Raw genomic sequence first — 27,830 nt, 5'->3', positions numbered from 1 at the left:
TTTTCCCTTTTACAAGCTGACTCCTTGTTGTAGGTCAGTTCAAAGTTGGGAGCATTTTGACTCCTAATACTTGACTCATCATACTTATTCATTATCAACTCTGTGTCCTGTACTTTGTGTGTTAGCTTCCATATCTTTTGAGTCGTGCATCTAATATACTCTTCACACTTCCACACGGTGCAGCCTCGCTACATTCACGCAGGACGGAACAAAACGAAGCCTGTTCATTTTATGTGTCCATTCTTTATTATAGGCACTCTCTACAGCATTTGTATATGTAAGTGTGCATGTGTGTGTGTGTGTGTGTGTGTGTGTGTGTGAGGGGACACTTATTGGTGAGGGGCTGTGGGGAGTCACTGTGGGTTCATAAACATACTGTGGGGGGACATTAGCTGTACTGTGGGGCTGTGGAGAGAGAGAGAGAGAGAGAGAGAGAGAGAGAGAGAGAGAGAGAGAGAGAGAGAGAGGCAGGCTTGCACGAATGAGTATGAAGTGAAGCACGTGGTGTTGAGTGTTGCTGATGCAGGGAAGAGGTGTTAATCAATGTTGTTCACCTTCATGTCCCGGACGCGTGCACGGACTTGTGCTTCGGCAGCTTGGCTGCAGCAGACTGCAGCGGCGGCGGCATGGGGGGAGTGTGGCAGGCCACCCTCTGCGTCACCACCTGCTGGGGAAAGAAGAGCACCATGGTCATCATCTTTGTTTTCCGTCTTTTTACTTTTGTTTTCCTTCACAGTTTGCAAGGAATGGTGGCAGAGGTTGTTGCTGTTGTTTGTTGTCTGTTTGTTATCAAATGACGTGTTGATTGTGTTGTGTGTGTGTGATGAATAAAAGCAGACCACAGTTACAGGTGTTTGTTTCCCCCTTCAACTGTATACAAGCATAAAGGGCTGGATAGAAGCAGTAGTAGTAGTACAATTACCAGTATATTTCAACAAATGCTGGAACTACTACTGCTACTACTAACAATATATAATCCAGGACCTCTACTATCATTTTTACTACTATATTGAACATTACTATTACCACTACTATCTGTTCTACTACCACTACCATCACCACACCTTGCTCTGTGCCCTGTGCTGTGGCCAGCTGCTGGAGGAGGAGGTGGATGTCCTCTCCTGCTGGTGGTAGTGCTGTCTCTGTGGGGGTGATCCTGACAGACAACGCGGGGTCACTTCACATGGCCCACCAGATGTCTCTTCTATAAGTGATGGCAGGTCAGGTTTGGTTGAGTGAAGTGAGGCCAACACTCAGTAGGCCTACACACACTTAAAAACACCAGAGAGAGAGAGAGAGCAGAGAGGTGGTGATGGTGACAGCCAGGGGCAGCTCCACAAGGGGCTCCACCAGCACCACCCATGGCAGGATCAACAACACTAGTCTGTGTCGGCTCCTCTGGGGCTCCGCCGTTCCTGGGGATAGTCGGATAGTAGTACACTATTTTGGCCGATAGTTTAAACTGGGTTTCCTTTGTGGTTTTGTGTTGAAGGTGACTATCAATGTTTTTTTTTTTTTTTTTTGCTTTTCAAATATGACTCTGTATATTTTTTGTGATGTATGATTTAGTCTCTCACTTTATGGATAGTCAGATGGTGTACTATTTTGGGGCTGATAGTCAAAATTGTGTTTTTTGGGGGGTTTTAACTACCACTATATACATTTCAAGGCATCCTCTGAAATCCTTGACTATCTGAGTCTGCTGTGTCTCTGGATAGCCAGATAGTAAACTATTTTATGGGTGATAGTTAAAACTGTTTTTTGGTGTGTTTTTTGGGGGGTCTGAAAGCTTGGATAATTGGATAGTACACTATTTGGAGCTCATTCAAAATTTTTTGTAAGGAAGACTCCACAGTAGTGTACTATCTTGAACAAAACACCACAAAATAGCATCCCATCATAGCAAAATAGTCCAAAATGGTATACTATTCTGCCAAAAGTCCAACTTCTACCAAAATAGTTCAAAATGTCATACTATCCACGCAGAACAGCCTAGGATAGTGTACTACTAACCTTTGACCCACACGTAAGCAACAGCAGCAGCCACAGAAAAGACTATCAGGGATATTAATAAGGCTATTGGACGTGGCTCGACACATAGGCCACAGGCACACAGGATAGTCTTGAGTAGTCTGCCTTGTTCTCAGCACGCACCAGACACACCCACTATTTGGGGCTGTAGTAGTAGTTAGGTTAGGTAAGACAGAAGAGGAGGAGGAGGAAAATTGTAGTTAGTAGTAGTGGAAGTTTGGTTAGGTGGAAAAATTGTAGTAGTAGTAGTGGAAGTTTGGTTAGGTGGAGAAGAAGAAGAAGAAGAAGGAAAAAGAAGAAGAAGAAGGAAAAAGAATAAGGAAAAAGAAGAAGGATGAAAAAGAAGAAGAAGGAAAAAGAAGAAGGAAAAAGAAGAAGGAAAAAGAAGAAGAAGGAAAAAGAAGAAGGAAAAAGAAGAAGGAAAAAGAAGAAGAAGAAGGAAAAAGAAGAAGGAAAAAGAAGAAGGAAAAGAAGAAGGAAGAAAAAGAAAAAGAAAAAGAAAAAGAAGAAGAAGTCAAATAGTGAAGAGAGATATTATCCCTGCAACAACTCTGGTCACACCCTCTCCCTCTTTCCCTGACTATCCCACACAGAGCAGTAACAAATGGTGTACTATCCTAGCTCTCAGGCCAGTAGTTGTCTTGATAAGCGGAGTGTGCTGGACTATTCTGGTGCCGCCATAAAGATGTGCAGCCTGGAGTCAGTAGTCAGGTCCAGTAGTCGACTATCCTGACTATCCGTGACTATCCTAGGGTCGTCCGGGACAGAAATGCCCTCCTTCATCTGTGGGATGCTCTCTTCTGCAATAGTAGTAGTAGTAGTAGTAGGAGGAGGAGGAGGAGGAGGAGGAGCGGGAAAGGAGAATTATAGTAGTAGTAGTAGTAGTAAAAGTAGTAGAAGCAGCAGCATCTTAACAAAATATTAAACTCATAAACTATCCGAGAAGAAAGACCAAGAATAGTCACAAGGTACAAGGACACACACGCATCCTCTGATCACTTGACTATCTGCCACGACCACTGACTATCAAACTATCAATTATTCTTTACCTGAGGTTGACTAGAGGAAGGAAATCAATGTAAATGAGCTGGCGGAGACTGGACAAGCTGAACACTGACACGTGACCTGAGGCGATGTAACACACCAGGGAGATGCTGTGTGCGCGGCAGAGAGAGAGAGAGAGAGAGAGAGAGAGAGAGAGAGAGAGAGAGAGAGAGAGAGAGAGAGAGAGAGAGAGAGAGAGAGAGAGATAGTAACATAATAATAATAATAATAATAATAATAATAATAATAATAATAATAATAATAATGCAAGATTTGGCAACACTGTAATAGGGTTCGTTCACCCTGTTGGCAACACTGCTTTCATTCTAGTAGTAGTAGTAATAATAATAATAATAATAATAATAATAATAATAATAATAATGCCATTTATACTGCTACTGCTACTACTACTACTACTTGATTCACCAAGGTGTGAGTGAGACAGCACCGGTCGTTACTCTATTTGATTTAGGGTCCAACCTGTAACAAGTGTACATGCCACAGTACCAATTATAAACCTAACACCCACACATATACATCATTATCACAATGTCTTATTTACTACATCCAATTACTCACGCAGTGCCTCCCCTATCAGCACACAGGTGAAACTGGAGTTGAGATCACTTTTCACAGCTTCAGGGTCACAATTACTGTAATGTTCTTATAAACAACCAACTCATCACATTAAAATAAATCAATAAATGCACAGGTACGCTGCCTATTGAGGTAACAACCTTTCATAACAAGTAAATAAGCAATTATTACAGAACATAGCACAGTGCATACACTATTATCATAACATGTCTTAATTGCAGCTGCTAAGCAGTACAGCAACACACCTAGCACAATGTTGTACTCCGGCATAACATTTTGAGACTGGACCATGTGCCACACAGCTCCAGGATCACCAACATTAAATCCCTGCCCCACACCTGGGCACTGCAACCCTTGCCCCAACACCTCCACCAGTCGTCACCACCCGAGAAACAATGAAGGACCGCTAGCTGACGGCATGGACAACACTTCCATCCTGTCCACGTCACTCAACTCCTACGTCACAATTTTAAACACAAGAACAGAGACAAGCGCATGCCGAAACGGGAGATCGAAATACAATATCTCATTAGCAAATTAATAGTACAAATTGTATGCAAAACATAAGAATATTACAAATTTAGTTAATACAATAACAATAATATAGTTATAATAATACAATTTATCTATTCAATTCAAAGAAAACTTGACCAGTAGGACATACTGAGCTATTCTCAGTACACTACTACTACTACTACTACTACTACTACTACTACTACTACTACTACTACCCTAACCCGACCAAACGTAACTTAATGCATTACTACCCCAACTGACCTAACCTAACCTAACCTACCCCCTTCCCACCCAGCCCCCAACTACCACCACCACGGTTCCTAACCTTTGATGGTGACCATGTCCGCGTTCACAACGAACAACACGTCAGTCAGAATCTGCTTGAAAACACAATTTTAGGTGGACAATGACACCAGCCATGCAACCTTCTCAGAGGCAATCACCACAAACTGGCGGTCGGTCCACGAACTTGGAGGTGAAGTTTGCATCCCCCCTGAGTCTGACACTCCTGGCCTGCCCCGAAGTTGGTCAGGGACATCCTTGAGTCTGTCCCAGCGTCCATGCCAGCCTTTGGGGGCGTCCCTGTGGGGTGTAAATTGAGAAAATGTAAGGCTGTGTGTGTGTGTGTGTGTGTGTGTGTTTGTTTTGCAGTTTTTGAGGGGGTTTAATTGTGAGTGAGGTTTTAAATTTTGATAGTGAAATAGTGAGTGAGGTTACAGTGGATTGCTTATAGTGGAGTGATAGAGCGAGAGGTGGCCTGTCTTGTGAGTGGGTCGCGGAGACAGAGATAGAGTGGTTTGAGAGATAATGAGCTTTAAATCTGAATAATGAATTAGGTTGGTTGCTGTTTTTTGTGTGTCTGTGCATGATGTGTTAAGAAAATTAAAGATAGTGGGTGAGGTGAGTGAGATAGGTAAAGAAAGTTAATGATAGTGAGAAAGAGAGAGTAACAGACATTGCCTTAGATCGAAACATAGAGCAAGAGATGGTGCGTCTTGTGAGTGAATGGCATTGATAGAGTGTGAGTGAGGCCAGAGATATAGAGTGAGAAAGTTAAGCAAGGAAGTGGCAGGTGAACGTTTTTTGAGGTGCTTGCGTGCGAGATACATAAAAGAAAATCAAAGATAGTGAGATAATGAGCAAACCTAACAAACACTACCTAGGCTCAAAAGAAAGAAAAAGAGTTGCCCTACAATTTCAGAGAGTGGCACAGACGGCGACAAAGCAATGATCAAGATACAGAGCTACAAAGTTGAAGGAGGAAGTGGCAGGTGAACATTTTTTTGAGGTGCTTGCGTGTGAGATACCTAAAGAAAATTACAGGTAGTAAAGATAATGAGCAAACCTAACAAGCATTACTTACGCTCAAAAGAAACCGAAAAAGTTGCCCTACAATCTCAGAGAAAGGCAGAGACGGCGATAAATCAACGATCGAGATACAGAGCGACAGACTTGAGCAAGAAAAAGAAAACATACCATTTTTCCTGATGTAGGTGTCAACAAAGGCAAGACACTGAATATCTTCACTGGAGATATTTTCAAGAATGCTGATGCTGAACGACCTTGAGTGGCTGAATGACCATTCCAGCTTCTCTGAGAGAGAAGGAAAGGGAGAGGGACATAAATAACCTAATAATGATAGTAATAATAATAATAATAATAACAATAATAATAATAATAATAATAATAATAATAATAATAATAATAATAATAATAATAATAATTTCATACATTTATCATTTATTATTTTAAAACACACACACACACACACACACACACACACACACACACACACATGTATGCGTGTGTGTGTGTGTGTGTGTGTGTGTGTGTGTGTGTGTGTGTGTGTGTGTGTGTGTGTGTCACAATGCATACATGACAAAACGTACATGAGAGAGAGAGAGAGAGAGAGAGAGAGAGAGAGAGAGAGAGAGAGAGAGAGAGAGAGAGAGAGAGAGAGAGAGAGAATCATTGTACATACAAAAATAAATAATATTAATAAAATACACTGGATTACAAAAGAAAATTTTTTTGTAAATTGTCTATATTATTTCAACTAATTTATGATATTTTTGCACCGCTGAATCCGAAAACGACATCCGTTTCTCTCAATCAGGTCAGGTTTTTGTGCTAGTTGATTTTAAAAAGTCCAATTTTATGACTAAATCGATTACATTGTTGTGATGTTATAAACTGATTTTTGTTAATATTTCTCATCAGAAGTAGGTTTTTAAGAGAAAAAATCGTTTTCTAACAAATATATAAAAGAAATGTTGCAAACTTCGATTTCTGTACTGAATAATAGACATTGATAAAGGTAAGTACGTGTAAGTTGAACATTACATCATCATTATCCAGAATTCAGGGCATGAATTTCCATTTATTCAAATCCCTAGAATGCTCAGCGGCAGGGATGTCTCTCTTCAGAGTCCAGCAGTAGTCAGCCATCATGACTGCATTCCAGCGTCCCTGATACCTGGTATCCATCTGTTTTTTCCAGATTCTCAGGAAACCAATCCATATGTGAGAATAAGTAATGCATTTTGATGTTCACGTTGCATCTGAGGTTTCTAAAAGTATATTGGTGACAAGTTCTGCATAGTTCCTGGCCTTGTTGTTGCCAAGAAAATTCTTCTCGACCAGAAGAAAAGCCTTCCACACTTCCAGTTCCACTGAGTTTTCAAAAGTTCTCAAAGTTAGGATCTCTGATGAGCTGACGGACTTCAGGACCATCAAAGATGCCAGCTTTCAATTTCTCCATGGTCAATCCTGGAAAAGCCTGGCACAAGTAAGCGAAGCAGCTACCATCCTTGTCCAGAGCTTTGACGAACTGTTTGATCAAACTGAGCTTGATGTGCAGTGGTGGGAGGAGTATTCTGTCTCTGTCTACCAAAGAGTTGTTAATGACGTTCCTTGTTCTGAAAGGCGCCAATTCCTCTCGCACAGGCCAGTCCTTCTTTTTATAATGGTGAACAGTGTCCCTACTATCCCACATGCACAGAAAGCATGGATACTTGGTGAAGCCGGACTGCTGTCCCAACAAAAAATTCACCATCTTCAGGTCAACATAAATAAACCACTGATGCTGATCATAATGAATTTTCTCCAGCGCATATTTCATCACTTCATACTTCTCCTTCAGCGTAGTCGAGTGAGCAAGAGGTACAGAGGCAAACTGGTTGCCGTTGTGCAGCAGAACACATTTCAGCGATCGCTTGCTGCTGTCAATGAAGTCTCCAATCTTTGGGGTTTGTACTGTGACAGCTTGTTTAGAAGCTGAGTAATATCTGTACAGTACACCAAGTCCTTCTCTTCAAAGAAAAACATGGAGGTACTCTTGATGCCTGTTGTGGTAAAAGGTGATGCAACTAGTGTCGGAGAGGTTTATTTCCTTCAATCTGGATGCCAACAGTTCAGCAGAGGACTTTGACAAGCTGAGATTGCGAACTAGATCATTTAGCTCCTTTTGGGAAAAATGACGTGGTGCATCATCATTGAGAACCACTTCTTCATTTTCTTGAACACTGGAGGAATCTTCGTCACTAATGTCAGGAAGTTCTCCTAAGACAGGTACTGGAATTTCATCACAGTGAGCTACAGGACAATGTGCTGATTCAAGATCAGGATACTTGAGACTGTTCCAGTTCTTTCTGTTGATCCCAATCACATCAATATTGCAGAAGTAGTAGCCAGTGCCATGATTTGTTGGCTCCCTCCAGACCATTAGAATCCCAAACTTCAGACAACTCTTCTTCCCTTTTGGTCCATTGACGCTGATACTCGGTGCATGCCTTGCATACCATGTGTGGCGCGCCCAAGCTTTATCCTGATCACCAAGTTTGATACCAAAATAAGCATGGTAAGCACGCTTTATGAAACTTGTGACTGGATTCCTGTTAGGAACAGTGGTGTATTTGCCACGGATGTAGAAACAATATACTGAGCTTATTTTTGCAAGATCTTCTGGTCAGCGCCATTTTATTCACCTGTAAAATAAAAATACCAATTAGTCATAAATTGGCACATGCAAACTCTCCAGAGTTCGTTTATTTTCAAGAAATAAAAAAAAATAATTGTATCATATAAACATGAATGTAAACAAAAATGTCAAAAAAACAACATGTGGTGTGATTCAGAAAGTTGACCTGATTGAGCAAAAACCAATGTTATTTTTTGGATTCAGCACATCAAAATTACTCTAAATCAATTGAAAAAACCTTAGACAATTTTTTTGGCTGTTGACCCAGGGATATAATAATAATAATAATAATAATAATAATAATAATAATAATAATAATAATAATAATAATAATAATAATAATAATAATAGCTATAACAATTAAAGGTACATGCAAGCAAATTTTTCATTAATAAACATTCCAAGGTTATTTAGAGGATGAGAAGAGAGATGCAGAGAGGGGGTGGTGGTAGTTGTGATAGTACCAATAATTTAGTAGTAGTAGTAATAATAGTAGTAGTCATAATTTTTGGGTCAATTTCCAGTCTGTACTATCGTCAGTATTGCAAACTATCCTTACTATTTTGACTAACACATATGACAGAAACTATCTTACTGCTACTATCCTGTACTATCCTGACTTGCATGAATATCTGGCTATCTGCCCCCTCCCCCTGCTTGACTTCTATTGTACTATCTTGACTGACTATCCAGAATTATGTTTGTACTATCCAAAACTAACCTATTCTGTACTCTCCAGACCATCTTTGTACTATCTTGAATGACTATCTAACCTATTCTGCACTATCCCCACTATCTAACCTAACTATCCCTTTACTATCCAAAGTATCTAACCTATCTTGTACTATCCAAACTGACTATCCAAGGCTGTACTATCTAAACTGACCTAACCTGACCTAACCTAACTATTTTTACTATCCAGTCTTGAACTATTCAGACTATTGTTCTATTTTATCCCAATCCATCTCTTGACAACAACAAAAACAACAATGACAATAACGACAATAGTAGTAGTAGTAATAACAATAATAATAATAATAATAATAATAATAATAATAATAATATTAATAATAATAATAATAATAATAATCTAATAAAATAATGGTAATAATAATAATAATAATAATAATAATAATAATAATAATAATAATAATAATAATAATAATAATAATAATATAAAATAATGGTAATAATAATAATAATAATAATAATAATAACAATGATAATAATAATAATAATAATAATAATAATAATAATAATAATAATAATAATAATAATAATAATAATAATAAAAATAAAGATAAAAATAATAATAATAATAATAATAATAATAATAATAATAATAATAATAGGAAAAAAAATACAAAAAGTAATTTATGTAATAAAAAATCTTGCTCCCCTAAAAAAAATAAAGTTTAAAATATAAAGAAAAAAAAAATATTATTATTATTATAAAAGTAATAATAGTAATAGTAATAATTTTGATTAAATATTAGCTGTAAAAATGTCATTAATTATGAAAAACCAGAGAGAGAGAGAGAGAGAGAGAGAGAGAGAGAGAGAGAGAGAGAGAGAGAGAGAGAGAGAGAGAGAGAATCATTGTATCAGTAGTGGAAATAGTATTAGTGCAATAGTAGTACTAGTAATATTGTTTAAATCTCTCTCTCTCTCTCTCTCTCTCTCTCTCTCTCTCTCTCTCTCTCTCTCTCTCTCTCTCTCTCTCTCAATGTTCCTACGTGTTTCTATCTTTCATTCTCTTCATTCCTCTGTTTTTCCCATCTCTCTCCATCACCTACCCACTCCCATCCCTCTCTCTCTCTCTCTCTCTCTCTCTCTCTCTCTCTCTCTCTCTCTCTCTCTCTCTCTCTCTCTCTCTCTCTCTCTCTCTCTCTCTCTCTCTTTCCATCACCTACCCACTCCCATCCCTCTCTCTCTCTCTCTCTCTCTCTCTCTCTCTCTCTCTCTCTCTCTCTCTCTCTCTCTCTCTCTCTCTCTCTCTCTCTCTCTCTCTCTATCTGGTAGCCGGCCGGTCTTCTCTGCGGTCCTGCTCTGACATGGATGGGCACAAAATAGTCCAGAGGTCTGCAGTAGTAGTAGTAGTAGATAGTAGTAGTAGTAGTAGTAGTAGTAGTATTAGTAGTAGTAGTAGTAGTAGTAGCAGTAGTAGTAGTAGTAGTAGCAGTAGTAGTAGTTGTAGCAGTATTATTGTCATCATCAGACTCACCTGAAGGGAAGATCTTGGACAAAAATCATATTCTGGAGACCTGTTTCTGCTTTCATAAACTTCATAAATGACTGGCACCTCGAGGCACTGTGGAAGAAAGAGAAAGTGGGAATATTTTACTTGATTTAGTGAGGCTCTCCTTTAAATCTCCCGGGGCGGAAAGAAAAGAGGAGCTATTTCTGAGTATTAGAAAGGAGACTCGTATAAAATGTTTTCTATTGAAAGGTAATGCATGATTATGTTCAGTACTAGTAGGGGGAGTTAATTTACTTTAGTTACCCCTTCAAGCTTCCCTGTAAAATAATAATTTACAGTGTTTTTACAGGGAATAATTGTTTTAGATATAATGGGAAAGGCTGGGATGCACTGGGAGAGACTGGGATGCACTGAGAGGAGCTGTGATGTACTGAGAGAGGCTGAAATGCACTGGGAAAGGCTGGGATGCACTGGTAGAGGCTGGGATGCACTGAGAGAGGCTGTGATGCACTGAAAGAGGCTGGGATGCACTGAGAGAGGCTGTGATGCACTGAGAGAGGCTGGGATGCACTGGGAGAGGCTGGGACGCACTGAGAGAGACTGGGATGCACTGGAGGAGGCTGGAATGGGGGGAGACTGGGATGCACTGGGAGAGGGTGGGATGCACTGGAAGAGGCTGGGATGCACTGAGAAAGACTGGGATGCACTGGGAGAGGCTGGACACTGAGGGAGGCTGGTATGCACTTGGAGAGGCTGAGATGCACTGAGAGAGGCTGAGATGGACTGGGAGAGGCTGGGATACAATGAGGGAGGCTGGGATGCACTGGAAGAGGCTGGGATGCACTGGGAGAGGCTGGAAAGCAATGGAGGAAGCTGGGATGCACTAGGAGAGGCTGGGATACATTTGGTAATGCTGGGATGGACTGGGAGAGGCTGGGATGCACTGGGAGAGGCTGCGATGGACTTTAGAAGGCTGAGATGTACTTTTAGAGGCTGGGATGCACTGGAAGAGGCTGGGATGCACTGGGAGAGGCTGGGATGCACTGAGAGAGGCTGGGATGCACTAGGGAAGGCTGGGACGGACTGGGAAAGGCTGGGATGCGCTGGGAGAGGCTGAGATGCACTGGGAGAGCCTGGGATGGACTGGAAAAGTTTGGAATGCACTGGGAGAGGCTGGGATGCATTGGGGATGGCTGGGATGGACTGGGAGTGGCTAGGATGCAGTAGGAGAGGCTGGGATGCACTGGGGGAGGCTGGGATGCACTGGGGAAGGCTAGGATGGACTTGGGTGAACTGGAATAGGCTATACCTTTGCAGTCTTTAATTTGTAAAAAATCTTGAGTCCCACTGAAGACATCCCAAAATTTTATTCAGCCATCAGCGTGTCTGCAAAAAATAGAAAAAAATAGTAGTAGTAGTAGTAGTAGTAGTAGTAGTTGTACTATGAGTAGTAATAGTAGTAGCAGAAGTAGTAGAAGGAAGAAATAAAGAAATATATCAACAATTTCATCACTTTCGCTCTCTCTCTCTCTCTCTCTCTCTCTCTCTCTCTCTCTCTCTCTCTCTCTCTCTCTCTCTCTCTCTCTCTCTCAGACACCTACCCCCATTCCCATCACCTATCACTCACCCATTCAAGATCATTTCAGGGTAGAGGGGGCTGCCCCACTCCTCCCCAGTGATTGGCCACTTCTTCCCAGAGAAACCCTGCTTTCTGTGACCCCCTCCCCTGGCCTCAGCTGAGCAGAGAGAGGGGGTGAGGTCAGCAGGGCAGTCAGCCAGATACGTACAGCAGGTGACAGGCAACTCCTGTATATCCATTGTATAAGGGTTTTGGAAACAGGGGTAGCCGGGGGAGGGGTCATTGTGGAGCAGAACCACGAGTGCATAGGGGTTACTCAGTTCTGTGGAGAGAGAGAGAGAGAGAGAGAGAGAGAGAGAGAGAGAGAGAGAGAGAGAGAGAGAGAGAGAGTGTGTGTGGGTCCGGGAGAGGCTTGTTTCAGAGTCCAAGTTGTGAGCAACCCGTCCATATGACAGCACATAAACTGCTTTCCCTCGTGGTGCCAAGACACCATGAATGGGAGGTCAGGTCAGGTCAGGTCAGGTCAGGTTATGTGTGGTGAGGTCAGGTGATATTAGGTATGTTTCAAGGTTGTAATGACAGATTAACAACATTTCTATATTACTAACAGGAGAAACACTCTTTAAAAGGCTCTAATTGAAGTGATATGGTTTTTTAAGGGTGTTTTAACAGATTACGTTAGGCTAGGTTACTAATAATAATTGCTCTCTCTCTCTCTCTCTCTCTCTCTCTCTCTCTCTCTCTCTCTCTCTCTCTCTCTCTCTCTCTCTCTCTCTCTCTCTCTCAATGTCCCTACATGTTTCTATCTATAATTTTCTTCTTTCCTTTTCCTGTCTCTTTCTGTCACCTACCCACTCTCTCTCTCTCTCTCTCTCTCTCTCTCTCTCTCTCTCTCTCTCTCTCTCTCTCTCTCTCTCTCTCTCTCTCTCTCTCTCTCTCTCTCTCTCTCTCTCCCTCTCTCAATGTCCCTATGTATTTGTATCTTTAATTTCCTTTATTTCTCTCTTCCTGTCCAATTCTGTCACCTACCCTCTCTCTCTCTCTCTCTCTCTCTCTCTCTCTCTCTCTCTCTCTCTCTCTCTCTCTCTCTCTCTCTCTCTCTCTCTCTCTCTCTCTCTCTCTCTCACTTTCTCACTTTCTCTCTTTATTACCTTTGAGGTTCAGCAGCCTGGTATCTGACATCAGCACAGTGGCCCTTGAAGTCCCACAGAACCAGCTACCCACTTGCTGCAGTAGTAGTAGTAGTAGTAGTAGTAGTAGTAGTAGTAGTAGTAGTAGCAGTAGTAGTATTAGTAGTGTCTCAGGGGGACAAGGCATTCCACTCCCATACCTGCAGACTTAGGAGGCCTCGACTGCGAGGCTACAGTGGTGGAGAGTGGCATAAGAGTAGATAGAGTAGAGGTAGAATGAATTTATAGTTAACAACTAATGTTTATATTATAGAGTATTAGATATGGTTAGATGCCACAGTCATTAGCGGGAGCTGGGGCTAATGACCTCCAAGTAATGGAGCCCCTAATTGACATATCAATAAACATGGGGTGGAGGTAGAAAAAAAAAATTAAAAAAAAAGTAGTACTAGTAGTAGTAGTAGTAGTAGTAGTAGTAGTAGTAGTAGTAGTAGTAGTAGTAGTAGTAGTAGTAGTAGTAAAACAATAACAATAGTAATTGCAATAATAATAATAATAATAATAATAATAATAATAATAATAATAATAATAATAATAATAATACAGCTCCCCCTTTATTGTGTGTGTGTGAGAGAGAGAGAGAGAGAGAGAGAGAGAGAGAGAGAGAGAGAGAGAGAGAGAGAGAGAGAGAGAGAGAGAGAGTTATTCCTTTTAAAGGAAAGAAAACATTAAAAATATCATAATAAGAATTCCCATTATCTCTCTCTCTCTCTCTCTCTCTCTCTCTCTCTCTCTCTCTCTCTCTCTCTCTCTCTCTCAATGTCACTATGTGTTTCTATCTGTAATTTTCTTCATTTCTCTCTTTTTTCCATCTCTTTTCATCACCTACCCACTCCTCTCTCTCTCTCTCTCTCTCTCTCTCTCTCTCTCTCTCTCTCTCTCTCTCTCTCTCTCTCTCTCTCTCTCTCTCTCTCTCTCTCTCTCTCTCTCTCTCTCTCTCTCTCTCTCTCTCTCACTTTCTCTCACCTTGCCAGGGTCGACAGGGTATACTGAGGTGTACCACTGCACCAGGGTGTGTCTTGTGGGACCTGCAATAGTAGTAGTAGTAGTAGTAGTAGTAGTAGTAGTAGTAGTAGTAGTAGTAGTAGTGGTGGTGGTGGTGGTGGTGGTGGTGGTGGTGGTGGTGATGGTGGTGGTGATGGTGGTGGTAGTGGTGGTAGTAGTAGTAGTAGTAGTAGTAGTAGTAGTAGTAGTAGTAGTAGTAGCAGTAGTAGTAAAATTTTGTGAAATTTTGTGACAAAAGACACAGAGATGAGTGAAATGGAGAGGGTGGGCCCAGTGTAATATCAGTGTCAATACTCGTATAAATCACGTGAAAAATATTGATTTATCATATTCTGAAATCAGTGGATGTTGTGAGCGTCACGGAGCGACCGTTGAAAGGGTCGAACTAAGTCGGAAGGGTTATCAGGTGATAAATCGCGTAGGGCAAACTCCGAGCAGCCCGCGCGGCTGCCCATCCACTCTCCGTCGGGGATACAGGTGCCACCTACTCCATATATTTCTATATAAATCTTACTATATATTATAGACTGATATCTCTGTTATAATACTAGGTATAAATCTTTCTGTTTAATTTTATTGGAGCCATGCACACCACGTGATTACCCAAAATTACAGATCTTCATTAAATTTTCAGTAGTAATATACTATCACTCTAACTGTTGTAACGGTACTCCTAAGACGGCTGTTGCCACTACTACTGCCGCTAAACATTGAAGGGAATACTGAGTAAAGTGCCTGTAATACATATCTAAGTCCCATATTTACCATAAATGTCTCTCTCTCTCTCTCTCTCTCTCTCTCTCTCTCTCTCTCTCTCTCTCTCTCTCTCTCTCTCTCTCTCTCCTTCCCTCATCTCTCTATCTCTTTCTCTCTCTCTCTCTCTCTGCTATCACTTTCCCCTCCCCTATTCCTCCTCCCTCTACCCTCCCTCCCTCCCTCTTTCCCTTCTCTCTCTCTCTCTCTCTCTCTCTCTCTCTCTCTCTCTCTCTCTCTCTCTCTCTCTCTCTCTCTCTCTCTCTCTCTCTGTTGTCGCCTCCCCCTCCCCTACTCCCCCTCCCCTACTCCTCCTCCCTCCTACCTCTCCCTCTACCATCCCTCCCTCCTTCCTTCCCTTCTCTCTCCCTATCTCTCGCCCCCTCCCTCATACTTCTCTCTCTCTCTCTCTCTCTCTCTCTCTCTCTCTCTCTCTCTCTCTCTCTCTCTCTCTCTCTCTCTCTCTCTCTCTCTCTCTCTCTCTGTTGTCACTTTGTCACTTTCCCTTCCCCTATTTCCCCTCCCTCCTACCCCTCCCTCTCCCCCGGCTTCCCTTCTCTCTCCCTCCTCCCTCCTACCTCTTCCCCTACCCTTCCTCCTTCCCTCCTTCACTTCTCTCTCTCTCTCTCTCTCTCTCTCTCTCTCTTTCTTTCTCTCTCTCTCTCTCTCTCTGTTGTCACTTTCCCTTCCCCTATTCCCCTTCCCTCCTACCCCTCCCTTTACCCTCCCTCTCCCCCTACTTCCCTTCTCTCTCCCTCCTCCCTCCTACCTCTTCCCCTCCCCTCCCTCCTTCACTTCTCTCTCTCTCTCTCTCTCTCTCTCTCTCTCTCTCTCTCTCTCTCTCTCTCTCTCTCTCTCTCTCTCTCTCTCTCCAATAATGTCATGTTATTAATACAATGTCTAACCCACCTGCACAAAGAAGATGTTGTCAGTGTACAAAAGAGGAACACAGATGTGTTAATTTTCAATGTGTGAGACAAAACAAAAAGTGTATAAATTGTAGAAAGGGAGATGGATGCCAAAACCCCCTGGGACGTGACCACCAGGGCAGTGAGAGGGAGGAGGAGCCAGGGGACAGCCAGGAATCCCAGCAGGATGAGGAACAAGAGCAAACGATGGAGACAGAGATGGGAGGGGAGGCTGCCCTGCCATCAACACCGTCACAACACGCCCCATCGCTACCGCAACACAACGTGTACGCCGCGAGACATACAAACGGGAGGAGAAACTTAAGGCGGGTTGCCACACGCGCACTTTTTGGGCACGACGTGGCACGAGGTGAGTGCGCACCCAATTCGCGCCAACTCGTGCCCAACAGCGCGGCAGCTCGTGCAGACCTCTTGCCACCAAATCGGGGAAGTCGAGGCAGGTGGCACGACGTCGCGTTAAAATTAAAACAGTTTCATTTTTTTTCCCGACGTGGTACGAAGTGGCGACGTCGGCCCCACCTCGTGCCATCACCTCGTGACACCTCGTACCCTGTTCGAGACACCTCGCGCCTATTGGCACGACGTCGCGCCTGGCGCGCAGTGGTGCGAGCTCGTGCTACCTGGGCGCGAGGTGTCACGAGGTGTGGTGCGGGGTGGTACGAGGTTAGTGCGAGGTGGGCGCGACGTTAGTCCGACGTGGGCACGAAGTTAGCGCGAGGTGGTGGCGAGCTGTATAATTGCCTCTCACGTGACCTGATCCAAGGGGTATATAAACAGCACCCGTGGGCCACATGGTCACTTATCTCGCAAACACAGACAGAAGAAGAACCCTCCCATCTCCAGCCAACCTTTCCAAGATGCCCAAGAAAGGCAAGCAGCAAGCACCACAGCAGGAGTCTTCCCCGAGTCTGCAGGAGGAAGAAACTGGTGATGTTCCTCCTGAGGTTCCTGACGACACTGACGTTCCTGATGTGGAAGTGGTGAAGGTACAACCTGTTGCTGGGCTCTCCAGGAAACGCACTCGGCCATCCAAGAAAGACGTTCAGGACTACTCCTTCAACGACGACCAACTGAGGGAGATAGCAAACTACGTCCAGTTGCATCCAGAGCTCTACGATAAGCGGAACGAGAAGTGGCTGAATCCGGCGTGGAAGGAGAGCCTCTGGAAGGACCTGGCCCAAACTTTCTCGGACTGTTCTCACCAGCAGGTGAAGAAGGTGGTGGACAAGAAGAGAACAGATTTTGGGAAAATCGAGAAGAGGGAGAGCAAGAGTGGATCAGCAGCCAGGCCGAGGACGCACAGGGAGCAGAAGATCGTCGAGGTTTGGGCCTTCCTGGCAGGTCACATCGCCCACGAAAGTACGCACCCTAGTGATGACTTCGGCAGACAAGGTGACGATCAAGATTCCTCCAGCCATGAGTCTGTCCTATCGGCCCACTCAATTGCCAAGAGGAAGAGGAAGAAGGAACGGCAGGAGGAGGAACTATCCAGCCCACGATCCACCAAATCTACCCAGGAGAGCAGTGCCATCCAAGAACTACTCCAGAGTGCACAGCTGCTAGCTACACGAAAACCACCAGTCGAGGGACCTGACGCTGACATCCGGCAGTTTGTTGAATTTATGTACACTCGCCTGAAGAAGGTTTCCCCCATGCATCATGGAGTACTCTTCTCCAAGATCGCGTACATGATCAGCCTCATGGAGGAACCAGTGATGGCCAGGAGTGCTATTAAAGACCCGAGGAGGTTGCTGGATTCTGTGCCCATGCCACTAGGAGTTGCGAGCCCATCGCACCTGTGGCAGCCTCCTGCACCGCCTACTCTTGCTCCTGCTCCTCCTCCTCCTCCTCCAGTCTATCATCAGCCGCAGTACCAGCAGCCACATTACTCGCAGCCCCAATACCAACAACAACAGTACCAACAGCCTCAACAACAACAGTACCAACAGCCTCAACAACAGTACCAGCCTCAACAATTAGAACAGCAACAGTTCCCTCAGCAGCCACAGCAGCAGCAGGTGCCCACCCCAATACAGTGGGAATCTATACTCGGCTGTTCACCGTCCCCCGTCAAGACCCTGCAGCACACAAGTACGACCACCAAACTCCAGGGCCAGAAGACGAAATCGCCGGCGAAAAAGGCCATAATGTCCCCCATGATCGAGACGCCGAAGTGCTACGAGGCGGAGGATAGCGACGAGTAAATGTAAACAAAATAAAAATGTATTGCATATAAAAATATGTTAAAATGTATGAAATAAATATGAAAAAAACAACTATATTTTTTCCCTTTTCATTTATAAGTATGGATATAAAATAATAACTGGTAAAAGGAGACATTAAAAACACTTTTTTAATGTTTCCTTTTACCAGTAAAAAAAAATTATAAACTACAAACTGAATATAAATAATTGGGACATAAATGGTAAAAGAGAAAAAAAATATACTAAAACTTGGGAAGTTAAGAAATGGATTGAAAATTGAGGATTTGAAATGATAACAGATAAAAGGGAATAATGAAGAGTTGGTAATAAAGAACTTGGAAAATAATAACTGAATATATAAATAAGGTATTGAAATAATAACTGGTAAAAGGTAAAACACTTGGAAAATTAAATCAGAGAATCACACATGGAAAAGGTACTGTCCCCATAATATATATATATATATATATATATATATATATATATATATATATATATATATATATATATATATATATATATATATATATATATATATATATATATATATATATATATATATATATATATATATATAAAAGAACATTTTATAGCTTTGATATATCCATCAAGTATAGATTTTATTTCAATGTCGTAAATATGAAAAATTCTTTGCTAAAATTTTTATCTTATAACCAGACGATCTTAACAATTTTAGACCAAAGTCTTATGTAATTAATAAATGAAGGTGTTTGATTATCCAGATTTGCCTATTACTTAATAAGTTAATAATTTTTGTAAACATTAAATTCATATTTAAATTTTTTTTTTAACATATATTCTATTTTACTCTTATTTCCTTTCCCATTCCCTCCCACCCAAATATGATATTCCTATAATGTATATAGTTTATATTTTGGGGTATAATTCAAAGTCAAGGAAGCTTAATCGGTTTCTTTATTATCAAATACACAGATAACATTTATTAACACAGCTTATATATATATATATATATATATATATATATATATATATATATATATATATATATATATATATATATATATATATATATATATATATATATATATATATATTATTTATTTATTTAATTATTGCTCCATCCTTTGTTCGTCTGCTGGTCGTCCTCTTGGATATACCATCCTTTCTTGCCAGGGAACTGCGCCTGCTTCTGATGCATAGTACAAAGCCAGGTAGTCTCGGACGGCCTTTGCTTCTCTCGTTGGATTTGTTCCCCGTCGAGTTTGGAGGCGTTGCATCAGATTTGGTATGTTCCTCCACGATCCATCAATCACGTTATGGTCACCATCTTCGCAGTCGACTTCTTGGGGATGAAAATTTGAGTAGCGGTCCAATATCAGGTTGTGCATCACACACCCACACATGGTGACAATTTTGACAACTGCAGGTCGTTGTAGCATGGTAGTGCCGAAGACTAAATCGTGACTGCAGGAGACCGAAAGCATTTTCCACCACACGACGGGCGCGAGACAACCTGTAGCTGAAGATTTTTTCTTCGTATACCTGGGATTGATGTGAGTAAGGTTTCATAAGCCAGGTCTTGAGGGCGAAGGCATCATCAGCAACAATGTGGAATGGGATTGGCGTGTCGTCACTCGGCAGGAAGCTGTGCTCTGGAAATCCCACTCGTTTCTGCGCGATGGCATCGTGAAGGGTGCACTTGAACCAAGTTCCTCCATCACCAGCACTTCCTTCAGCACCTACGTTGACGTACAGGAACTTGTAGTTTGCATCTGCGACGGCCATGAGGACAATGCTGTGGAACTTCTTGTAATTGAAGAACAGTGATCCTGCATGCCAGGGCTTCTTCACTCGAACATGCTTGCCATCCAGACCACCTCCACACTTGTGATAGTTCCACCTCTTTGAGAATCCTTCGGCAACTTGATTCCATTCTTCTGGAGTTCTTGGGCACTTGAGCACCTCAGGTTTGTATATGTCAATTATGGCCTGGCAGACTTTAGGTACGAATCTACAGATGGCGGTTTTGGAGACCCTGAAGCTGTATTGCAGACTCGTATATGAATCGCCGGATGCCAGGAATCGGAGGGTGACAGCCAACTTCAACCCCACTGACAGGGACTCTCTCATTCTGGTGGCTTTTTTGGCGAGGATTGGAGTAAGCCGGTCCACCATCTCTCCGAAAAGTTCAGGTTTGATGCGGAGGAAGTTCTTGTAGCCCTTGGTGTCTTCTCGGTTGAGCTCCTGCAGCAGGTGGTGAAAATCGCCATGCATCGATCGTCTCGTAAGCCATTCACGGCACCATATTGTTCTGGGTCTTCTTGCTCGTGGCTGGGGTGGCACGGGAGGTTGCTGTAGACGTCTTCTTCGCAGCAGCAATGCAGCAGCCACCATCAGGATTCCTGCCATCAGTACTTGAGCCTCTTGTCTGTAGTTTTCTTCCTCCATCTTCCCTGCTTGCCAGTCTAGCTTTGAGTGACTTGATCATCATTCCCCACCCTTTATATACCGCTTGGGAGGCGCTGCAAATATTGGACGCATCCTCACAACACCCCGTGACATATCGTGACAGTACATCGGCAACAACCTCGTAATTAATTAAAAGGCCTGTGCGACCCCTCAAAACGGGTCGTCGGGTTGGGCCACACCTCGTGTGCACGTCGCGATGACCTCGTGCCCACGTCGTGATCACCTCGTGTCACGTCTCGCAACACCTCGTGCCCAGATCGGGCTCACCTCGTGCCACATCGCCACACCCTTGCGCGCAATGTACCCGACGTCTCTGTTTCTGTACTGTTTCTACTCGCGGTGTGGCGCGCACTCACCTCGTGCCACGTCGTGCCCAAAAAGTGCGCGTGTGGCAACCTACCTTTAGTCTGGAAAGGACTAACAGAAAAAGAAACAACCATGTGGGTGAACAACACTTACACAGAATTAGTTGGGTGGTCGACATGTCATCTGTTCGATCCACCAAAGTGTGCAGCCACCAACAAAATTGTACAAGAGATGGTCATCCTCCTCAACAATTACTTACAAGAGTCACCCCTCGCACCGTATGCGATGAAATTATTCTTCACACTGCCAAAACTCTTCTTTCAAAAGACACATAGAAATGCGAAGGTGGCGGAAAACGTGAAAGCCGTCGCAAGAAGAGTGGGTTTATGGCAGAACAACCAACTGGATGAGCTCCTGGAGGAAGCCCGAGCCATCCAGAGGAGGCTGCCAAGACCATCAGGAAACCAACAAAAGCAGGAAGACAAAGCCCGTAATTTCGCTGGCAATATGCGGCAAGGACAGGTGTCCAGGGCTCTGCGGGCACTTAATGAACAGCAGTCAGGTGGAGTGTTGCCCCTCACCAGGGAAACCATCCACCTGCTGAAGGAAAAACATCCTCCCCCCAGTGACGAGGAGGGCCTCAGGATGCAGGGGCCTTTCCGCAAGCCCAATGATGTCATCTACGAGGTGATAACTGGAGAGATGATCTGGAAGAAGTCTCTCCAGACACACGGCAGTGCTGGTCCCTCAGGACTAGACGCTAGAGGGTGGCGTCGCCTGCTGAGCGGCGCACTCTGTGGCAGCGCCGCTAACGACCTATGCGGCGCCCTGGCAGCACTGGCGAGGAAGCTTGCCACCACAAATTGTCACCACGTCGAGGCTCTCACAGCATGCTGATTAATTCCGCTGGACAAAAAGCCGGGATGCAGACCAATTGGCATCGGCGAGGTGATAAGACGCATCGTGGGTAAATGCGTCATGACGGTGGTCAAGGACGACGTAAGGAGGGCAGCGGGGAACCTGCAAGTATGTGCAGGACAGCAGGCAGGAGGGGAAGCCGCCATCCACGCTATGAGGGAAATGTTCAGTGAAGACAATTGTGAAGCGGTGTTATTAGTGGACGCCAAAAACGCTTTCAACACTATTAACAGAAAAACAATGCTTCACAACATTCGAGTAAAATGTCCCTCTCTGGCACAATATGTAGAAAACACATATAGTGACCCCTCGGATTTGTACATATGTAGTAATAGTGGTAATAGTGTTAAGATGTTAAAGTCCATGGAAGGGACAACACAAGGTGACCCAGTGGCCATGGCGATGTACGCCCTCGGACTTTCAGTGCTGCAACAAGTTATCTCATATGAGAAAACGAGTGTGAAGCAAGTGGCGTACGCGGATGACCTGTCAGGGGCCGGCAAAATAACAGACTTGAAAAAATGGTGGGGCTTAGTGAACGACAATGGTCCCATCATAGGGTACACACCCAATGCCGCTAAGTCCGTCCTTATTGTAAAGCCTGAACACTATGACAGTGCAGTGGATAGCTTCAGTGGCAGTGGAGTTATAATAACAAAGGATGGACAACGGCATCTGGGTGCTGTCATCGGAACAGAGGAGTTCAAGAAGGAGTACATAGGAGAAAAGGTGAAGGAGTGGATACATGAGGTGGAAGTCCTGTCTGACATGGCCAGGACTGAGCCTCATGCAGCCTACTCTGCCTACACCCACGGCTTGCAGCATCGATGGAGATTCGCCATGCGCACCATCCCAGGCATCAGCCCTCTCCTTGCACCACTGGAGGTCTCGATAAGGAACACCTTCCTCCCAGCGTTACTGAGATACCACACCATCGGAGATGGGGAAAGGGCGCTGCTCGAACTTCCACCAAGACTGGGCGGGATGGGAATCACCTCCCCTGAGAAGTTGGCGACTGTGGAGAACCTCAACTCCCTCAAGCTCACCAGGTCCCTCACAGAGAAGATCATTGCTCAGGACGCACATGGTGAAATAGCCCAAAGTGCAGTCTCTGAGCAAGGACGAATTATATCTAGAGATAGGCAACAACATCAACGAAACTGTCTCGAAGACCTGATAAACATCCTGCCTGCAACCACAGTGAGAAAAATCCTCACTGCACAGGAAACGGGAGCCTCTAACTGGCTAACGTCACTGCCCATCAGAGCGAAGGGCTTCAGCCTCAACAAACAAGAATTTGTCGACGCCATTGCTCTGAGGTACGGCTGGCCACGATGGAAGGACTCCCCAGTACTTGTGTGTGTGGCTCCCCCAATGACGTCAACCACACCATGACGTGCAAAAAGGGGGGATTCATATGTATCAGGCACGATGAGGTGAGAGATCTGACCGCCAGCATGCTCAGGGAGGTGTGCCACGATGTCTCCACTGAACCGACCCTCCTGCCGCTAGACGGCGAGCACCTGCGCTACAGAACAGCCAACACCACCAACGAGGCTCGAGTCGACGTCAGTGCACGAGGGTTCTGGGCAAGGGGACAGAAAGCATTCATGGACATACGAATCTTTGACCCGATGGCCGCCTGTCACCACGAACTCTCCCTGGAGGCCGCCCACCGCAAGAATGAGCAGGAGAAGATCCGAGCGTATGGGGAGAGAATCCAACACGTTGACCAGGGCAGCTTCACACCTCTGGTCTTCACCACATCTGGCGGGATGGGCTCCAAGGCTCAGTGCTTCTACTCAAGACTAGCCGACCTAATGGCAGAAAAGAAGCACCAGCCAAGGAGCCATGTCGTCGCATGGATGAGGTGCCGTCTCTCATTCTCCCTCCTCAGATCTGCCCTCCTGTGTCTCAGGGGGACAAGGCATTCCACTCCCATACCTGCAGACTTAGGAGGCCTCGACTGCGAGGCTACAGTGGTGGAGAGTGGCATAAGAGTAGATAGAGTAGAGGTAGAATGAATTTATAGTTAACAACTAATGTTTATATTATAGAATATTAGATATGGTTGGATGCCACAGTCATTAGCGGGAGCTGGGGCTAATGACCTCCAAGTAATGGAGCCCCTAATTGACACATCAATAAACATGGGGTGGAGGTATTATATTAGATTATGTAGTAGTAGTAAAAAAAAAGTAGTAGTAGTAGTAGTAGTAGTAGTAGTAGTAGTAGTAGTAGTAGTAGTAGTAGTAGTAGTAGTAGTAGTAGTAGTAGTAGTAGCAGCAGCAGCAGCAGCAGTAGCAGCAGTAGTAGTGGTAGTATTCCAATAACTTCTAAGAAAGAAAAGGTAGAAAAATTAAGAATATTTGACTTAAACACTACATATAAAACCATTTCTCATTCTCTCTCTCTTCCAAGTCTATAATATATATATATATATATATATATATATATATATATATATATATATATATATATATATATATATATATATATATATATATATATATATATATATATATATCAAACTTGCACACCTACTGCTGGCCTAGGACGTGGCAATGTACAAGTTACTCCACCTAGGTGTCAAATTTTGTTTCAGGAAGGAAAGGAGAAAGGGGAAGGATATATGTGCAAATCCTGTCTGGGGATTAGTCGATTCGGAAGGATGGGGATCCCCCCAGATGCTTCGTTTCGACAAGTACCCATATGTGAAAAAGTTAAATTTAAGTGTGTATATCTATACAAGGATTTGTAATTATAGCAGTGGGTCTACAAAGAAAAAACTATTAAAGCCACAGATAAAAAAAAATATTGAAGCCACAAAGAAAATAAGATACCGGAGCCACATAGGAAATTAAATATTGAGGCCACAAAGAAAAATTGATTGAAGATAAAAAAGAAAAGCTGATTGAGGCTACAAAGAAAAGTTGATTAAATATGTAAATGTTGATTAATCCTTCGATATGTGCTTGCTATTTAATATAATTATCAGCCTGAATAAAAGCGTTTCAAGAAAGTCTTAGTGAAAAACATTAGTATTGATGTGAGTAAGAAATGTAGAAGTTTGAGTTGTCAGAAGGTAAAATGTCACATAAGTCAGAGTTTACTGATTACTTAATGGAAAAATGCTAAGATATTAGAGACGTAGCAGAGTAAGGATGGCGCAAATAATGTTACATAGAAAGATCAAAATGTTAGAATATATTCGTTTAGTTGTGTGTGAACGGCGAAATTCAGATATTGAGGTTGCAACTGCTAGTTGTAGAGGGAGCTGGGATGTTGAAAATAAACACAATGCACAAATACATGGCACACTATATTGCGAATAATGTGGTAGAAGTATCACGTTTCAGGTGAAAAATTATTCGAGTGTATCCTTGACCGTTTTTTATGATATTGCGTGAGGAAAGGAAGTTCAATATAATGATTTCAACAAGAGGTGACAACAAAACTAGTGAAAGAGTCTATGCTAGATGTTATATTGCTTGGTAGCGAAGGATGAACAGGCAACGGTTAGTGGTGTACATAGTTGTGAAGATAAGGTACGTATATTTGCACAAGGGATATGAAAGACTACTTTCAGATAAAATACAGTAATTTAGAGAATAAACACGACTACACAGAGAAATGAGAGTTACAGAAGAGCTTTAAGAGGAAACAATGGAAACTAAATTGCCGAAGAACATTACTGATAGCGACACAGAAGATGATTAACTGATGGTGATTGATAAGACAGATGACAAAATAAACATATTTCAAAGCACTACATTCACCCAGTCGCGAGCAAGATGTGGTAATTAATCATGAGGAAGACTTCAGGTGTAAACGAAAGAACGCCGCTTATGGTGTTCCCTTACCAGATTGTTAGCTTTGCCTTAGGGTCATTACTTCCCTGATATACAGAGGCTGAGTGTGACACCTGAATCCAAGTTGATAATGAGTAAAAAATTTTTGTGCCTTTTATATGAAGACGATATGAACCCATGATGAAAAGCTAGAGGTGTCACAGTAGAGATAGTCTTGGTCAAATATAGACCAATTTCACGTCAAGTTGAATAAAACACAATTCCCTTGTAACAAAGATCTAAGAACCACACTGTGACATAGTGTCTCTTGAAACATTTACTATGACCTAAATTATTCGCGATAGAAAGGAAAATGTTGACTCATTTGACGAAAAAAGAAAAGAAAGAAAAAAAAAAAGAACATTGCACACAACACAGACTCAGACCAATTTATGCCTAATTGCTTCCGTATTGTATTTTAATGAAGCGAGGAAAGAAAAGGTTAATGTTAAAATTGCAATTAGTAAGTGCTGTTCTTAAAATATTGACAATTGTTCGTCTTGTACTAGAAAGTCAAGATTTGCTACTTAAAAGGATTGAGAAAATATAAATGAGATTAAAATAAATGTGTCTAAATGTGTCTATGAATAATGGGAAACCATTATTTATGCATGAGATTGATCTTGTCCAGTTGGCTATTAAATCCATTGCAGCTGTTCATATTGATCTATGAATGTGATTAAAACCCATGATGGAAGTACATGTTTTGAAATACGTCTTTCTGTTCCCTCTACAAATTATTTGAGAGCAGAATGAAATGTTTATTCATCCAAGAGAGCAAAGTTAGATGAGTTTACCTGAAGCTGATATGAGTGACTGCATTACAGACTTGGGCTGCTACTTACAACTTTTAGAGGAATTCCCGCTGACACCTTCTGATGTCCGCAGGATGTCCTCCCTTCTATTTTTCTTTATCAATGTAAGTGCTTTCTGACTGCATCAAACCTTTAGTCATACTGAGAATACTCAAGCCCAGAACCGATTTTTCTGGCTTATAATATAAATGTTGTGGAAAATATGATTGATTGTTGATCTCTCCTCTTACTGGTCAAGATATTGAATGTTATATTTTGTTTTCTCCACAAAGGCTCTATCTCTAAACTCTAAACTTATGAACTCTGTTAATATATGCCTTCCCAACAGTTATGGATGGCTACCTTTGTCTCTACACAATGTAAAGACAACCTGCAGCTCGTGATTAAAGCATCAGCCTCCCGGGACCCGGACTGGTACAACTGGCTGTGAACATTGTTGCCTGTTGGGGTCACCTTGGAGTTCGCGGGCGTGGGGGAGGGCTACGCCTATGGCTCCCCTGGTTCCGGCAGCATGGAGCGGGCCTTCCAAACCCACACGCTGCGCCACATCCACGGATGAAGGAACGAACACCCAGCCAAGTAACCAGTCGCGCGAGGACGCGCGTTTATAAGGAGGGGGGGCATGTTGTAACCCAAGAATCACCAAGAAGAAATGAAACACGTAAGAAGAGGGAAGAATAAAACAAAATGAAACAAAAATTAAGAAATAAAGAAGGAAGTAAGAAAGTAGGAAGAATAAATGAGGGAAGATGATAAACAGAAAGCAGATACCAATATTACAAGAAGCTATCACCATCCTCATAGATGAGAGACGAGACGTGACCATCGAAAACAACAAGATGTGGTGAGTCATCACAAGACTAACAGAGCCGGAGATTAGCAGCAGGTTAGAAGAAGAGATACCCAGGTGGCTATTACTAAATTAGTACACAAGGGAAGCAGGCCACCGAAAGCAAATGACGTGGACAAGACGAACAGGCGACACAACACAGGAAACGCCGCCTACATGTTCCTGAATAGATGGAGATGATATTTACCGTAGTTACTCAAGAATGAACCTTATTGAAAGTCAAGGAAAAATAAACTGTATGATGGAAGTAAGAGAAAATAAATAGTTACTTGAAAATTAACCTTATTGAAGGGCATGGTGAAATAAATAAACGGTAGGTTGGAATTACTGAAAAATAAATCTTATAGCAACGGAAGCCTTATTGGGTGAAAAGGTCACTCTAATAAAACGTGTATATCATGAGGTGTAGGAGACGGGAATAGACAGGAGACTGAGACAAGATAGACAGAGCTGTCAGACCAGAGAGGGTCAAGATGGGCAAGTCGTCTGTCACAGTACCAATGAGCAGAGCCAGACAATTATAATGCAAAGTAAAATATTGGTGTTATATATTGACAGAGGGATTGGTTAGATGTGGGGCGTATTTCATCATTGAATATTAGTTGTGGAGTC

At 42.8% G+C, this 27,830-nt stretch overlaps 2 protein-coding genes and 2 long non-coding RNA genes across 5 annotated transcripts; 1 reads left to right on the top strand and 3 right to left on the bottom strand.

Annotated features, from left to right (window-relative positions):
• Positions 1-416: 416 nt before the first annotated feature.
• LOC135092821 (uncharacterized) lies at positions 417-4,223 on the bottom strand. Of its 2 annotated transcripts, none has more exons than XR_010263081.1 (5): positions 3,918-4,223; positions 3,655-3,728; positions 3,081-3,185; positions 1,065-2,831; positions 417-664 (listed from the first exon to the last, which is right to left on the bottom strand). It is a non-coding gene; the product is annotated as an uncharacterized LOC135092821 (long non-coding RNA). The 2 variants fall into 2 exon arrangements; XR_010263080.1 differs by having other exon boundaries at positions 417-667; positions 3,918-4,222.
• A 287-nt stretch (positions 4,224-4,510) lies between these two features.
• On the bottom strand, positions 4,511-10,483 carry LOC135092855 (uncharacterized). The gene is made up of 3 exons (XR_010263096.1): positions 10,392-10,483; positions 5,665-5,781; positions 4,511-4,770 (listed from the first exon to the last, which is right to left on the bottom strand). It is a non-coding gene; the product is annotated as an uncharacterized LOC135092855 (long non-coding RNA).
• Positions 10,484-10,652: 169 nt separating this feature from the next.
• On the bottom strand, positions 10,653-12,185 carry LOC135092842 (platelet binding protein GspB-like). The gene is made up of 2 exons (XM_063991584.1): positions 11,995-12,185; positions 10,653-11,685 (listed from the first exon to the last, which is right to left on the bottom strand). Exons 1-2 carry the CDS (start codon positions 12,183-12,185, stop codon positions 10,653-10,655), a joined length of 1,224 nt encoding a protein of 407 aa, XP_063847654.1.
• A 4,429-nt stretch (positions 12,186-16,614) lies between these two features.
• LOC135092841 (uncharacterized) lies at positions 16,615-18,027 on the top strand. The gene has a single exon (XM_063991583.1). It carries the CDS (start codon positions 16,615-16,617, stop codon positions 18,025-18,027), a length of 1,413 nt encoding a protein of 470 aa, XP_063847653.1.
• Positions 18,028-27,830: the final 9,803 nt, after the last annotated feature.

Source organism: Scylla paramamosain, chromosome 41, assembly GCF_035594125.1.
Source record: "Scylla paramamosain isolate STU-SP2022 chromosome 41, ASM3559412v1, whole genome shotgun sequence".
Lineage (NCBI taxonomy): Eukaryota > Metazoa > Arthropoda > Malacostraca > Decapoda > Portunidae > Scylla > Scylla paramamosain.
Note: the sequence above shows the minus strand (reverse complement) of the source record. Positions and strands in the feature narration are given on the sequence as shown.

Coding starts and splice junctions, on each gene's coding strand:
- LOC135092842 (XM_063991584.1), bottom strand. CDS start 12,185: ATGGATATACAGGAGTTGCCTGTCACCTGCTGTACGTATCTGGCTGAC. Junction 11,686..11,994: donor CCTGAAATGATCTTGAATGG/GTGAGTGATAGG, acceptor TACAAATTAAAG/ACTGCAAAGGTATAGCCTAT.
- LOC135092841 (XM_063991583.1), top strand. CDS start 16,615: ATGGTCACTTATCTCGCAAACACAGACAGAAGAAGAACCCTCCCATCT.